The 17,308-nt window shown below is 35.0% G+C and overlaps 1 protein-coding gene across 2 annotated transcripts; it reads right to left on the bottom strand.

The window, feature by feature from the left end:
* Positions 1-1,183: 1,183 nt before the first annotated feature.
* LOC128989928 (superoxide dismutase [Cu-Zn]-like) lies at positions 1,184-7,872 on the bottom strand. 2 transcript variants are annotated; one of them, XM_054412076.1, is made up of 4 exons: positions 7,813-7,872; positions 4,074-4,294; positions 3,102-3,193; positions 1,184-1,562 (listed from the first exon to the last, which is right to left on the bottom strand). In XM_054412076.1, the coding sequence occupies exons 2-4, from the start codon at positions 4,288-4,290 to the stop codon at positions 1,392-1,394; spliced, it is 480 nt and encodes a 159-aa protein (XP_054268051.1). In that variant the 5' UTR covers positions 4,291-4,294; positions 7,813-7,872; the 3' UTR covers positions 1,184-1,391. The 2 variants fall into 2 exon arrangements, with proteins under 2 accessions (XP_054268051.1, XP_054268053.1); XM_054412078.1 differs by having other exon boundaries at positions 4,074-4,290; positions 7,813-7,861.
* Between the last annotated feature and the right edge of the window lie 9,436 nt (positions 7,873-17,308).

Raw genomic sequence — 17,308 nt, 5'->3', positions numbered from 1 at the left:
TCTAAATTACACATGAGCTACTTTAGAGTTTGGAGACAAATTCACCTGAAATGAGAGGGGATTGAAGAGGTCAAGTATTTAGATTAAGACAGACAGAGGCTAATCAGTCCTAGCTCATGTCACAAACAAATTTGTCTAATGGAGGTTTTTAACCTAATTACTGCGTTGCATAGAGGTGTTTTTAGCATTGGCCTTTATAAAAGTTTCAAGGGGATTTAAAAAAATTGTTTTATTGAAGAATTTATTTGACCGAGGTTCGACAGTATTACTGTATATACAGTTTGGCCAAAACTTCTGTGCGTGCGGATGGGTCGCTACTAGTCGAACTTAAACATACGGGTACCGGTTTTTGGCAGTGCTGGAGGTAGGGGTGAGTGAGTAGCAAGAAACCAGACACAAATAATGTTTACACAAAACTACCCTGGCAACCCCCTCGCCAAGACCCGACCAGATATGATCACGCGCACAGAAACTTTGACCGAACTGTAACACACACAATCTCAGCTACAATTGGAACCATTTCGCCACACCATGACTCTTAGCTAAAGTAATATTGTTTCTTATTATACCTGTAATTCATTTTGTTAGCCCCAGGATTGTGTTTTCCCGCACCAATGTACATGCGTGTAATTAATTGGCCTATCTTAAATTGTTTTGGTGTTATGTGTAAAATGTGTGTAACTTATTCTGACGACACCTCAAGAAGACAATAGACAATATTCTTTACTCACATTCGTTGAGAATAATACTGCATCCATATTTACAGGGAGACAGAAACATTTAATTTTTAAGGTTGTGAGATGAATTGATTCTTTTTCGGTGTAGAAAGATCTCTATCAGCCAGTCTTTGAGTTTTTTCTTGAAAATGGATGAATTATTCTGTTTTTAAGTTGTTCTGAAAGGAGGTTAAAGTATTTGGTTCCTTTATAGGATGGTTTTCTTTCAGTAAGTGATAGATTGTGGATTGGAAGGGTGAAATCTAATGCATGTCTGGAGATGTGATGGTGAGGTCTGGTTTGTTGGGAGGCTATTGCATGTAGGATGGTTAGACAGATGTGGAGTGACACCACAGTGAGTATTTTTTTTGTTCTAAAAAACTAATTTGAAAAAAAAATTAACATGGGCCTTATGGGTTGCGATGCTGGTGACGAAAAATATATACAGAAAATAAAAACAAATGGAAGAAATTGCAATCACATGTTTTATTTACAGCATGGGGTGAAAAAGAGAAGCCTGTACGTTACATATTTTTGGTTGAGTTTTCCACCACTAGATGACCTCTAGTTCAGCTTACACACTCAAGTGTATGTCAGTTGATTGAATAAATCACACATAAATAAAATATCAATATTATTTTGTAAAATTGTACAACATTTGTGATGAATGCTTGTTTATCGCCGAGCAGTGGTACTTCCTGTCAACCCTATGACTCCGCAGGCTATCCGAGTGCCAGCATTACCTGTGGACTTGCTGAGTTCATGACCTCCGCGGCCAAGGTCGTCTGCGTTCTCGTGAATAATGAGAGTCCGACCGATCACAGAGTTAGGTCCTGTCAGGCTCACCTGAAAAGATAGAATGATTATATAAATTCAAGTTGTGATATTTCATTTAATACATTCATTATTTAGTATTAAGTTCCTTTAAATATGTTGATTTTGTTTTTACACCACTTATAATTCCTTTGTTATTAATCACTCCTCAGAAAGTCATCGTTGATCTATAATGATAGGGCTGGCCTAGTAGGTATTCATTTAACTTATTTATACAATTCCATCAATCTATGTTCAATTAATTATGAATGATATCTTGACTAATATCCATTTCATAGCCTATTTTTTTAAGCCCACGACTTGTATATTTATTAGGCTTACATAATAGAGGAGCACACATACAAAACATAAATACAGGAAACCTGAAACACAGAAAACCCCCAAAAAGGAAGATAGTTGACGACTCCTTGATCAAACGATTGTGGCGAGGACACCGTAAGTAAGAAGTAATTTGTAAGAGAATTGCAATATATCAAAATTTTATATTATTCAAAATTAGTCCTTAAGCAATTAAAATTCAAGTGAGCAGTGGTCAGACCATGTGTTCAACAATAGACTCATGTGAACATTCAGATAGTGACTCTGAAGAGAGAAGGAAGCCATAATTAAAATTGTTTAAGAAGCCTATATTTGATCTAATTTAAATTAACTTAATCTCATCAAGAAAATCCAAATGCTATTCAAATTATTAAAGTTAACCTCAAGAGGGCTCGACTTAGTAGTAAATTCAGGGCACATTTGGACTTACCTTTTGGACAACATCAAAATTTGATTTTCATTGTTGGAATGTTGTAAGTTAAACACTTATTTGGACATTATTTAGTTAATTCATTCTTTGCATTCAAGCCAGCACGATACCCTACCCTGAGATAGAGCCCATTTAAATTAAACTATTGTAAATTTGAGGCATACATTTCAAATTAATCTCCCTCTTTATTATAAGCCCACATTCCATTGTCAGTCCTTTCATGGTAGCCTTTTAAATTTCCTTACCTGTCTGTTAATTTTGTTTCAATAAAATACCTTTTTGTATAATATAGTTCTGTTATTAAACATATAGTCCTAGCCTAGAAGGAATATTGTGTGGAGAGATTATAACTTAGTCAATTTGAGTTTTACACTGAAAAAATACTTCACAGCGACCATTAAGTGTCCCGACCTTTGATTCCTTATCAATTTACCTAACAATCACAGCTAAAATAAGACAACTTAGTCACCAGAGTGTCAACCAGCTTATTTAATAAAAAAGCTGAATTTTCTGTGTCTTTTTGCTGTAAATTATGCATAGTTTATCTGTTTCAATATGGAAAATTATTTGAATTCCAAATGCATGAGTTGATCACTAGGGGTAAGTTGAGAGGGCATCACCTTGTTTGTTGCATTCTAGGATCATTGTGTGATTGCTGACAGGTCTTTTTTTGTGTTTTTAACAAATATTTATATGTTTTTATAAATATTTAAGTTAAGCTTTGGAAAGGGGCCTAACTCTTGCCTGTTAAAATAAAGGATTTTTATACATTTTATCAATTTTAGTGTCATCTTGACTGTTACCTTATGATCTTGCATATCTATCTTGGCTATCCCCTTTTCATCAGCTGTCACATTGCCCAGGTCTCCAACATGACGTTCTTGGTCTGTAGGGGCTAGGAAAACACACTGCCAATGAATAAATAATTCTCATGTAAATTGCATATTCATCTAAATAGTATAAAATAAACTCAAATAGCATCCTAATGAAAGAGCAGGTCTGTAAACCTGTTAGTCCCGATGAAACACAGTTTCCCTCAATTCCTCTTCTCTCCCAAAAATTACAATACTCAAATATTTCAAACGGTAAGTCCCATCGAGTGACCCCTCTTTTTGAAGGTCCTGGTAAAATAAAACCAACAACACAAACTAGAGGTCTATATCTCAATCCAGTAAAAAATGGCAATTGGAAAGAAGTTAAATTTAACTTGCAGCTTTCCAAGTCTAGAGACCCCCTGTAAATTTTGTAACGGCTCACACTAGGAAAACTAAACTCTACACACCTTAATGGCATGTTCAGTACTTTTTGGGCCTAATTCTACTTGGTTCCCAAACCCAAAATGGGGGATTTTGGGGGAAACTCAAAAGTTGTTAATGTTAAGGCCCATCAAGTGCTCAATTTGAAGGTCGTGATAAAAGAAAACTAACAATGCAAACTAGCCATTTGAAATATTTGAGTTTCCCCCAAAAGCCAACATTTTGGGGATGTACACCAAGTGGCGGTTATGCCCAAAAAGTACTTCATAACATGCCATAAAGTTGTGCCGAGTTTAGTTTTTCTAGTATGGGCCGTTAAAAAATTAACAGGGGGTCTCCAGACTTTTTACTAACCCTATATAACAAATTTTATACAGTCACTAAAAATCATGAAATAATTAATTTCTGTAAAAAAAAACAACCGACTTCAAACACTCTAAAAAGAATGAAATAATTTTTATAAAGTATTTCTCAACAGTGAAATCTTAGCCAGCGCTCTAACACAATCTAGGTACTTACCACCATGCAGTTTCTTCTCAGGGTTGAAGTGATCTCCAGCACTAAGACAGCCGTTGGTGTTGTCGCCAAACTCATGGACGTGAAGTCCATGGAGACCTTTGGTAAGCCCGGAGATTTCCCCTGTGATCTTGGTAGTTGCTGAGGGACCTGCCTGCTCAAAGTAAACTGTCCCTCGGGCCTTATGTCCCACCAACACACACACGGCTTTCATGACCATCTGGCTGTCACATGATGGGTATGTTGGTTATTAACTTTTCTTTATATTTACACAGAGAAGTAAGGTATAAAGGGACAACCGTGCACTTCTAACACTGGTATGTTGTGCCAGAAATAAACATGTGTCAAGCAAGAAAGAGTCCGGAAATTCCTATCGTACAGGATGAATGATTTGTAGAGAATGAAATTAAATATTAGGGAATGATTGAAAAATGGGAATAGAAATGAGAAAGGGGTTTAATGAGAATTAGTTCGAAGGACCAGAGGAATAATATGTAGAGATATGGAGATATTGAGATTAATGAATATGAGAGAGAGAAAAAATGAACACACATTTAATGGTTACAAGAGAACAAGAACTCAGATTTATTTACATTTTGATACACAACATATGTTAGCAATAGAGAATAATTTAATTTGATTAAGAACACATGTTGCAAGGAAAAGAGATGTACATTAAATAAAACATAGAGTGTTAAATTATATGAATGGTTAAAGTTTACTGAACATACCGGGGGCCTTGAATCCCCAGTGGATTCAATAGAAACAGTCCATGAATCCACAATTGGCAGGGAGGACACTTTGTGGACAGATCTTGTGAGGTTTCCACTTGAAGTCTTGAGGTGAAGAGAATCGCTGAATCTTTTGTTTGGATTCTTCAGAGTAGAGAGAGGTGTCACTAATCTTGTGCAATGTAGAGTCAGTTGTGGAGAGTAGAGAGATGGATGGGATGTTGGCAAGCTGAGAAGAGGCAGAACGTGTTTTCTGTGAGCAAGGAGATAGGGGATGTGTGTTATTCGGGACATGAGTGGATGAAGGTGTAGGCAATGTAGAATCTTGAGGCGTCTTGACGTGTTTAAAGTGAAGCAGAGTATGATGACGTTTGTGACATTTGAAGCAAGAAGCTTTAGACTTACATGCTTTAAATCTATGTTTTCCGAGGCACGAGACACATCTATTGTTTTCTTTTGCAGTTTAGAAACGCTCTCTTGGGGAAATGGATAGAAAGACAGGGCAGACATAAACCTTGTGGCTTGTGGATGAGCAAGCAAAGCAGGGGAAGGAGAACACATTTGTTGAGTTCTGTTGACTAGATAGAGTTGAGGTAGAGATCATTGAAACTTGCTGTTCGTGAAATGAAGTGTGAGTATAAGTGATAGGTTTCTGTTCGAATTTTGATGTGTGATTGTCCTCACTGGGAGCAGACAATTTTACACCGGAACACAGGACCATAGACTAACCAACACAAGTAGACTTCTCATCCCATTGTAAATTTTGAAGCTCGTTTTTCATGTCTAGTTCATGTACGCCACACTGGGCGCTAGTGTCGACGAAATTTTGTTTCTATTATTTTAGGGTTAATTTCTTGATGTGTGCTTTACTGTTTGGTTAAATAACTAGGGGACAATTTATTGTTTATGATTAGATCGTATTATTTGGTTAAACAAGGTTTTAAATGACTGTATTAACAGGAAACAAATTGTAAACAAAACACGGCCTCTACATAAACCGTACAGAGCTAACAATAAAATTGTCTTCAGCTGTTCCAATAGGATGAGAAATCTACTAGGGGAGTATGTTTTATCTATGACAGGACACAAGGTTTTTCTCCACCGAGCGCAGTGTAGTAAATAAATAAATAAATAAAAATGTCCTTATTAAGCGTTTCTTTGGTACACCAGCTTTTCAGAACAACTTTTGTCACTACCCTAAATATCTTATTCAACAATCAATTAATTATACATACCAATTTGAAAAAAATTTGTACATAACAATTCAACCTAACAATTTGGCCCTTAGTACATATGATAGCGAACAGGGCGGTGTTGGACTTTGCCCTAGACATCAGCTATAGTGCTATACACCACTTAAGTGTACCATTGAATGCTGTTTTCTCTGTCCCCTACTTCTCTGTGATATTTGTTGGAGAAAATTTTGTTTTTTAGTTTTATTTCTTAGTGAGAATAGTAATTTGATTACTTCTTGAATAAAAACATTTTTTTGTAAATGTTTCATTAAGTGTGTATGCATGGACTGAACACTGCATTCAGAGTTCATTCACCTTAGCACTAGACCCTAGGCTGAACTACAAAAGTTTGAACCATCAGAAGATATTACAAAAATGATTGGATTAAATCATACTGTTTGCAAAATTTAGGCATGTACAATCGTGTAACTACGAGTAAGCACTCGTAGTATAAAAAATGTTATTAGTTAGTTTACCTAAATAAAAATACATTTTCATTTATTTAAAAACATGATCCATTAAAGAATTCTTTCTGAGATTAAAAAATTGTTCAAAAGGTTCAATGACGTGTGTTGAATTGTGCACTTCAACCAAACAGTCTATTTAACAATTTTATGGCAAAATTGAATACCTATCTATTTTAAACTAGATAAGAGTTTTTAAGGGAAGCAGCCTTTAAAGAACATAGTAATAGTCATTGGAAGTTGGCTGACCAAAACAGATACAATCATAAGGGTGTTTACTTTTTTTTGCTCAATTATCGTTTCATCAATGCCCCCCCCCACCCCAACATGGAGGTCTCTTAGAATTGAGGTTAGGGGTTACAGTACCACATATAATGAAAGCGGGGGAGCAAGCTAGTCTAGTGATTAGAGTGCGTTACTTCGGTCCTGGGTTCAAATCCCGCCAAATCACCAATGGATTTTATCTAAGTGATAATACCGCAACCCATAGGTCTAGCCTAAAAGTAATGTCAAAAACAATCCCAGGCTCTGCCTAGCGTCTTAGGACAAAAAAATGTCCCCCCTCCCCTAAACAACCCCTTTCATGTTAAAAGTTGTCTAACTAGACCTAATACAATAGTGATAAGGTATTAGTTTTAACAGATAACTGATATAAAGATAACAATTTTAGAATATTTATTTGTGTAACTAGTGTGCAAAGTGGCACTTTGCTGCACATGAGAGTGGATCTAAAATGCTACTTCGCACCCTAGTTAAGCAAATAACTATTTTTAACAAACAAATGTACATAATACAATAGGGATAAGGTATTAGTTTAACAGATAACTGATATAAAAGATAACAATTTTAGAATATTTATTTGTGTAACTAGTGTGCAAAGTGGCACTTTGCTGCACATGAGAGTGGAGCTAAAATGCTACTTCGCACCCTAGTTAAGCAAATAACTATTTTTAACAAACAAATGTACATAATACAATAGGGATAAGGTATTAGTTTAACAGATAACTGATATAAAAGATAACAATTTTAGAATATTTATTTGTGTAACTAGTGTGCAAAGTGGCACTTTGCTGCACATGAGAGTGGAGCTAAAATGCTACTTCGCACCCTAGTTAAGCAAATAACTATTTTTAACAAACAAATGTACATAATACAATAGGGATAAGGTATTAGTTTAACAGATAACTGATATAAAAGATAACAATTTTAGAATATTTATTTGTGTAACTAGTGTGCAAAGTGGCACTTTGCACCCTAGTTAAGCAAATAACTATTTTTAACAAAAAAATGTACATAAACTATTTTACTATACCTTGCAACCAGTACACTCTTCCAGGATGTATGGAGTAATTCTAAGAATATCTAATCAATTATTTAATCTGATAGTGTAACAATGGATGATAAGCTAATTTTTATTGGTTATGCAAGTATTGGATTCTGATATGCAATGAGACTTGTGTTGATTTGGGATGAATCATAATTAATTAACAGTGTTAAAGATTCAAACAAATAATATGCTTGTTTGTTTACATGCCCAATTTTTGAAAGAAATTAAACAAAGTATTTGATTTAAGTATAATAAAGTTTTTGATTCAATCCCCTTCTCATCAAACGTTATTTATACTTTATACAGTATCTAGAACGAAACTCGCTACACTTATTTGGATTAGACTCTAGATGCAGATGATAGTAAAATAAATATTCTTAAATTGAGTGAATCGCTCAATGGAGGTTTGTACTTGAACAATTTAAGTTGTCACTTTTCAATTTGATGTCAACTTGAATTACTTGGCAGAGTAATGCAGTAATAATTCAACTCTTGAATTATAAAAAAAACCTTGGCTATGAATAATTTTTTTTTATTTGCAACTACAATCAATTAATTTCATTGTAAACAAACTATCTTTACTATGAAACCTAGACAACCATTTCAACTTATTCCTGAGACACACAGACACAATTTACACAAAAAATTAAATGGTATAAAAATAAAACTGATTAAAACCAAGGATATAAATTTAGAAGAAGCAATTATGGAGCACATGTCTATACCAAACTCATCTTTAGCTATTGTAAAGTATGTGGGAAATGCAGTCATGACATTAATGCTATTCGCTTTGATATCCTACGTTGTTGTTGTGTTCACAAATGAAGTGATGTTTGTTTTGATGGACATGTTGTTAATCTTCATGTCAAACACCAGACTAGTTAATTTGGAAGGAAGTCACATAATTTTATACATAAGAATGTTAACTACTTGACCTAGGAACAAGTAATGGAAATCTATTAATATGTTACTTCTAGTTTCTTTGTAATCATTTTCTTGAAAAATACATTGATCATCTGCAGTGGTTGATTAAACTTGTAAAATTTGGGTTCACCTTTGTCAATGACATGCGAGATAAATTTCCTTACCTCATCAGAGCAGTCATTTTGTGCACGGTTATTGGTTATATAAAAAATTAATAAAATTGCAAATTTAAAATTTCCATGATAATTTTATGGAGAATAAGTAAACTTTTGTAGTCTGCTTGTTTATGGATATTATTTTAGTCAAAATTATTTATTCTATAGTAACTTAAACTTTACTAAAAAAGACGGCTTTTTAAAATAACTAGATAACCTGTTGCTCTAAATAGAGCAAAACTGTAACAATTTGTTGTCTAGTTTTGCTAACTTTAAATTATTAATGAAACAAACTTCATAAACAGATGTAAAAATACAAATATAAATAATTCTGACTTTACTCTGGAAGTAATAAGTCCTGCAGTCTGTGATTAACCTAGAACTATTTAAAACCATGTCCATATGTTTAGTTGTAAATAAAGTAAATTAAGTTTGATCCAATGACGACGGATAGCACCACTGTTCCGAAACTTTAGCCCTTAACTGTATTTAAGTGATGCCCTTTCATAACATTTTGAGACGTATTTGCACATATACGTAAAGAATACCGTTAATTTGACACATAAAACGTTAAAATCCGTCCAGCCGTTATCGAGTTATGACTGTGAAAAGAAAACTGCTTGCGTATTAATATATAGATAAGTGGACTGTTCTGTAATGAATATGAAATTTAATTTGGGTTCAAAATTACAAGGTCTTTGCTAATTTTGACATAGTTTTGTTATTATCTTAAAATGCACAGTGAAGTTCTAGAAGTCATCAAAGAAAATCTTGTAGAATTTTGTGTGGCCATACATTTCACTTTGCACTTTGTAACAGAAGACATTTTAAATGTAACAGTTGTCAGAGTTTAATTTTTAGTTTTACATACACAATGTTATTGAATTTAAAGAGTTTAAATAGAGCAATAAGAAAAGAAAATGTAAAACAAAATAAAATGAAAGAAAAACAAACGATGCTACGAGAATGACGCCAAGTGTCTAGGCACGTGCTATAAAGCGATGATTACATTTTTACCCTGCTGTTGTCCATTTGGGGTTTGTGCAAATGACTCTCTCTGGCACATCAGCTGGCCTACCTTTAATGAATTTATGAACACAATACAACAATTAATTCACTTTCTGAAGAAGTCCTTCTTCACCAGAATACTATAACAAATGGGTGATGTTACTTAATGAATACATTTTTAGGTGTTATGTTGTATTGACGTTTTTTAGTGTATCTAAAATACCTTAGACTCTAACATTCTCAGGTAAGCTAACCGAATTCTATCCCTTTCCAAAAAAATCTCCAAGTTACCTTTCCTAACAATACAAGAGCTTCATTTAATATTTTTTAATCCTTTCCTTCCGTATTTTCATGGTTTACATACCTAAGCATGTATGTACTCTCTAGCCAAATAAATTACTTTCTAAACTTACAGTGGGTTTAATCTTATAGAAAAAGAGGTAAATTCAGGTTTAAAACAACAATTGAATTATTGCTATTAATTTATTTCTAAATAAATTTGAATATCATCACATGATTTTATTAAAATAATATATTTATATATTGTATACCAGATACCTGTACAATCTTATTTTACACTTTGGAAAATTTCATTCAATATTTACATGGTTATTTCTAAAATGTAGCACAATACAATAAAACCTTTGTGCTTTGATTTGCTTGGAACTGCTTAGCTCTAGCTAAGTACCTAATGTAAAAACTTATGCACACCCAAAAGTTAACAAAACTATTTTTTTAGTCAAAAATAAAATTGTATAATTTTATTTAACAATATCACTTATTGTCACTAAAAAATGTACACATCTATATAAACTCAAGTGTATACGAAAGTAAATATAAATTCTCATGCATTTATCAATAGCAAATTAATTAATTTCTAAGATTGTATACAAGTTGAAAAATGTAAACTCTGTATGGGATTCATATTTCAGTTACTTTATCCTGTAACAGTCCAATCCATTACTAGTCCGGAAAATAGGTGTTTACCGGACGAGTACGTGAAAACATTTTTGACAAGTGACGAACAATATTTTACACCATACTTCTCTATAATAACCTAACAATAGAAGAAACTGTACAAATCTGTTATATATTCCCACCGACTAAAGTACTAAACAATCACTCACTACTCATAACTTTTGAGAGAGGACATCTTTTTGTTTATTGATTTGTTGACTTATTGCAATTATAATCAGCTGGTGCCTGGTAAAAATTCATTACAGTACAGTAGGAAATGCAACCCCATAAGCAGGCGGTAAGGTTTTCCGGACTAGTTTCATACTTGGAAAGTCTATTAAAACAGTGTAGTATGGCGAAAAGAAATTTACTTCAATGTTAATTTAACTGTACAGAAACTTGTGTTAGTTAGGTACAGGACATGATGTCAGCGTAATCTTTGACTATTAATACAACAATCTCTATCCAATAGTCAATGGCGTAATATTAGGTCAGGCGGCTGCTACACGGATCAATTCCAAAAGTCTTGGCCAACTGGTTAAGCTCTTCAAAATGGGTCGGAAAGAAATTTTTAGTGTTTTATGTTTTGAGGGTCAAAAACAGGAAAGACATTTTTTACCCCTTAAAACCCTTTTTCCATAGTCCAATCATGCTGGTTCGTGAACTTGCTAGAAAAAGGTTATTACGCTTGTACAAGTTTCATCAAAATCGAATAATTTTTACTCGAGTTATTGTACTACACATCCTTGTTAGTGTTTATGACATTTGTATTTTGAGTGAAGAAATTTCTAACTTTTTTTAAGGGAAAGCAGTACAAACCTCTAAAACTCTTATGATTGTGGTGCAGTGATTGAGCTCATCACTCTTGTTTGCTGACGACACAAGTATAGTAAGAGTATTGATGTTATTAATTGTGACAATACGTAAGAGTGAATAAGAATCAATTGAATTGAATTATGCTGCAACTTTTGGGTTATTTTTTACAAAAAAAAAAAGATGTGATATTTTTGATTTTGAACCTCTTTAGCAAATAGCATATTACATCTTTTAGACTTTACCAAAGGTTCTGTAACCTTGTTGTGTGTCTCTATCTTAAAACAATGACAAAGAAAAGTTGTAAATGACAACACCAATAATAAAACATTTTAGTTTTCTTACTTTCTATTTTTTCTCAAAGCAAATTACGGTAATGTATCCAATACATTGCACATGTAATTGTTAATTACCGTTACCTCATTCAAAACATATGTCAAGTGTTATGAGGCTGTAGCTGCTAAAAGGGCCTAAGTCGAGACGGGCCCTTTTAGAGGAGAGTCCCTATTTCGCTTCCTCATGTCTTCTAGTATAATCTTTGATAAGTTTGTATTTCAGTTTGTTTGGTTGGTATGACTCTTAAAGTCAGCTGGTGTCACTAGGCCCTTTAATCATAGACGGCTGGCACACTTTGTTATTCAGGATAAGTTTTGTCAACAGTGTCATTTGGAGGCTTCTGATTGACTAAAATGAAGGTTTAGTAATTGAAAAATTAGTTTTGTTCATAAAATAAAATTATAAATGCCTCAAATTCAATTTTATAATTTTTTATTATGAAATTAAACTGTCATAACCTAACCAAACTATACAAACGTGCTGATAATGAAAAAATCCAATGAAGGTTTAATTATAGAAAAAATAGTTCTGTTCATCTATCTATATATATAATACGCTAAGCCGATTTTTGTAAACAGAACTCCTCCCTCATTTTTGGACCGATTTTGATGATTAAAGTGTCAAAAGAATGGCCCAGATCTGTATTTTTGCAAAGTGTTTTTGGTTTTTTGGAATCTTTATTAGTTTGGGCAGGATCTTCCATCAAAGTTGCGTTTTCTCCCATAAGATTAACATGGGGGAATCTAAATATTTAACTGGAAACTTTGTCTTCACTAATTTGAGAGAACGGCTGGGCGTATAAACTTGGTAGAGGTGTCCAAAGAAAGGTCTTGTCTGTAGATGAGTTATCAAAAGAAAAACAAAGTAAATTCGCTTAGGGCTCTGCCCCAGAAGCCTTTAAAGATCCCTTCACAGATTTGTTTACATTTTGGCCATGTGGATAATACTTTTTAATGAAACAGCTGTTAATTTTAAAATTGTATTTTAAACAACACACATTAATTGGGAGTTACTGAGTTGTCCAAAAGAAGTATTTGCAATGTTATTTTCTGATTTTAAAACTTCTGTATCATGTCATGTTTTGCAATATAACGTTTCATTACGAAATCAATGGAAAATCTTTTATCACAGTAACTCTTACAATTATTTCTTATTGAACTATCTTATATCTCTTTTACGGGTTGGTGTCTGCCTTTGTTACCACTTTTGCCTATATTTAATCATATTATTCTAGACGGATCATCGTAAGTTCATGAGATTATTGTCATACATGTTTTCAATCATTGGAAAAATCTTCGATTGTGTAATACAATACAAAATAATACAAGTGCAGAAGGGCACGGTGCCCATTTGAGCCGTGTCCATATTTTGTTAAATTAATAGTAGTTTACAGCAACTGGATAAAACATTTTACAATATTTATATAGAAATAAGTGCATGATTTAGAAAGTCATTAAGCTGAAAAACTGCAATATACTGCTGACTTATCAGAGAGGTTACTTATTGTGACATTTATAATTCGACTCATATTTCTCCAACAGATAATTCATCTGCAGAAGAATTTTGTTGTGCTCTTACCGTGTCTAATAACATCCAAACACAGAAACCTTGCCTAAAATCGTAAAATGGTACCTATCTTGACGAATTATTTGCAGTGGCCTATATTACGGGCCATAGCCCACTGGGTTGGTAACATTATTGAAAATAACTTGACATTTTGGCTGTAAAAATGGCCCAATGAGTAAATACTATTTAAGCAGCTACTGTCATGACAGAAAGGTCATATTCCTTTTAAACTAGATCACATCATCCTTTATAAGATACGTTGATTAACAATGCATGTAAACGTCAATATTTACGTAACAGCTGTGATGTGTGGTAAATACATTAATTTTTGCCTTTTGGAAATGCCACATTGCTATGTAATTTGCCTTATTTGTTGCCAATGAAGCCACACGACCATATAAATGAGGAGGCCCCTAACAGTTCAAGAATAAAAGCCAACTTCACTTCATGTATATTCCACTACACCTACCATTCCGCAGAGAGATTATATTGACAACTGTATCTAATTGATAAGGCTGAGACAACTAACTGACTTCCCCCATGTCAAGGAATTCCAGCTTTAACAGTAACCCCATAACCAATTTCTCAAAACTGTGCTAGAGGGTTATTCATTGGCACAGAAGTACGATATGAACTGACGCGACGTGACGAATGCAAAATCAAACTTAAACTGTAACGGATATACCTCCCTTTGAAGTTAGAACTTGTCTTCCCAACAAACAGATAAAAAAAAAAAATCATAGATTAATCTGCATTACACTGATTAAATCACGGAAGTCTTTAAGGGAGTGAACGTGTTAGCTACAAAAGATCCACCAATACGATTTTAATACTATTTAAAGGTTCTTCCAAAGGTTGTTACCAGATAACACTAATAATAACTCCGATGATGTACAGTATGGGAAATATTTTATTCATTGAATAATCAACCATATTTGGTAACTAACACAATTAATATCATTATTGTTTGTACACTTATTAATCTCTAAACAATGCTAAATGCTCAAAATATGTATAATTTCACTCAATTTATCGCAGTTAGATGAATTAGCATAAGCCTTGAAAGTAACCGTCGATTTCGACGGGTTTCACCTAGTAAAATAAAATAATATAAATGCCTCAAATTCAGTTTTATAATTCTTTTAATTATAAAATTAAACGGTCATAACCTAACCAAACTAACCGGACTTGCTCATAATGAAAAATCGAATGAAGGTTTAATAAAAAAAATAGTTCTGTTTATGAAATAAAACTATAAATGGCTCAAATTCAATTTTATAATGTTTTAATTATTAAATTAAACTGTCATAACCTAACCAAACCAATTAAACTTGCTGAAAATGAAAAAATTTAAGACAAAAAAAAATAGTGCCACAGGTGAGATTCGAACCCTGCTCCTTCAGTTTATCATCCCAGCACTCTATCCACTACACCACCGAGGCTGATGGCTTCAAACCGTATCGTTGCGGTAATGGTGTTCCCTCAGCCAATCAGAAGCCTCCAAATAACACTGTTGGCAAAACTAATCCTGGAATAAAAATTCAGCAGACAGCTGCAAACGCTGACGACCAAACATTAACCTCTAAACTTCAGTTTTTGAGATAGTCCCATTTAGCAGCTACAGCCTCAATTTATTTATATAATTTATAGAAACCAACAAGAAAAAAAAATAACAACAAATAAATATTATTAAAATAAAGTAATAATAAAATAAGATAATACAACGACAAACTGGAAATTAGATTTGAAAACGTGAGATAAAACATTTTCCATACAAAATACGATTAAAATTTATAAATTTAATGTTTTACTGCTTAAATACATGATTCACTGTTACAACTTAAGGTATTTAACACGTTGTTGTCAAGTTTTCCTATTAATAATTATCATATTTAGTAGGGATGGACGGGATTGAATTTTTACTTCGGGACGGGACGGGACGGGATTTTTATTTCCTTCCCGATTTTCGGGACGGGACGGGACGGGATTTTTTTCTGTGCATAAAAAGAAAGTACTGTATTGCAGTTACCAAAAAAAGACATACAAAATCAATTTTTACCATTTGTGGCACTGATCTATAAAAACCAAAAAATGGGTAACAATTTACAGGTACCTATAGTAACTTGTGACTCGCGGGTCACGGGGTGATCGTCTGTATGACTCACGGTCACGGCGAGATCGTCGTCATGACTCGCGGTCACGGCGCGATCGTCGGTATGACTCGCGGTCACGACGCGATTGTCGTCATGACTCGCGGTCACGGGGTTATCGTCGGTATGACTCGCGGTCACGGCATGATCGTCGGTATGACTCGCGAACACGGCTCGATCGTCAGCATGACTCCGCGGTCACGGCGCGATCGTCGTCATGACTCGCGGTCACGGCGCGATCGTCAGCATGACTCCGCGGTCACGGGGTTATCGTCGGCATGACTCGCGGTCACGGCATGATCGTCGGTATGACTCGCGAACACGGCTCGATCGTCAGCATGACTCCGCGGTCACGGCGCGATCGTCGGTATGACTCGCGGTCACAGCGCGATCGTCGGTATGACTCCGCGGTCACGGGGTTATCGTCGGCATGACTCGCGGTCACGGCATGATCGTCGGTATGACTTCCGGTCACGACGCGATCGTTGGTATGACTCGCTATCACGGCTCGATCGTCAGCATGACTCCGCGGTCACGGCGCGATCGTCGTCATGACTCGCGGTCACGGCGTGATCGTCGGTATGACTTCCGGTCACGGCGCGATCGTCGGTATGACCCGCGATCACGGCTCGATCGTCAGCAGGACTCCGCGGTCACGGCGCGATCGTCGTCATGACTCGCGGTCACGGCGCGATCGTCCTCATGACTCGCGGTCACGGCATGATCGTCGGTATGACTTCCGGTCACGGCGCGATCGTCGGTATGACTCGCGATCACGGCTCGATCGTCAGCATGACTCCGCCGTCACGGCGCGATCGTCGTCATGACTCGCGGTCACGGCGCGATCGTCGGTATGACTCGCGGTCACGGCGCGATCGTCGGTAGGACTCCGCGGTCACGGCGCGATCGTCAGTATGACTTCGTCTCCTGCGTTCGCGGACCTATCGCTCGCAATAACGGCGTTATCGGCACTCGCGAAGCGGAAAAATCGCCGACGATCGGACCAAATCCCGTCCCGAAAAATCCCGCGTCAAATGTAATCCCGTCCCGATAATCGGGAATATTTTTTTCCCGAAAAATTCCCGAAATTTCGGGACCCGTCCATCCCTAATATTTAGCTTCAGTATCTACAAACTATCTCAAATAAAGGAAACCAAGAATAGGCAAAACATTGAAATTTTAGAGAATTCAGCCTAATTTATACGCAACTCTATATTCATGTCATAACAACGTTAGTATTAATCATGCACAGAACATTTAGCAAAACCCCATAAAATGAGTTTAACAAAACAATGTAAAATCTAAAAAGTTTTAAAATGGAAATTTCTAAAATAGTAACAACTCACAATAAAAGTTCTAACCTTGGTACAATTTCTTTAATTCAAATGACTGACTACGGTACAATGTTTTCAAACTGACATAACCCTTCCTTTAGGCTTCGCTAATCAAATAAGCAAAATTCTATATAAAATCCATGCAGTGCTATATACATTTCCAGTCTTATCAATGATTTAGTTCAACCTCCATAATATATGTTACATACTATATTTTTACAAACTGCAGTCTTTTGAT

Source organism: Macrosteles quadrilineatus, unplaced genomic scaffold, assembly GCF_028750875.1.
Source record: "Macrosteles quadrilineatus isolate MER2022 unplaced genomic scaffold, UCM_ALF_1.0 Scaffold_3__2_contigs__length_128488019, whole genome shotgun sequence".
NCBI classification, from domain to species: domain Eukaryota; kingdom Metazoa; phylum Arthropoda; class Insecta; order Hemiptera; family Cicadellidae; genus Macrosteles; species Macrosteles quadrilineatus.
Note: the sequence above shows the minus strand (reverse complement) of the source record. Positions and strands in the feature narration are given on the sequence as shown.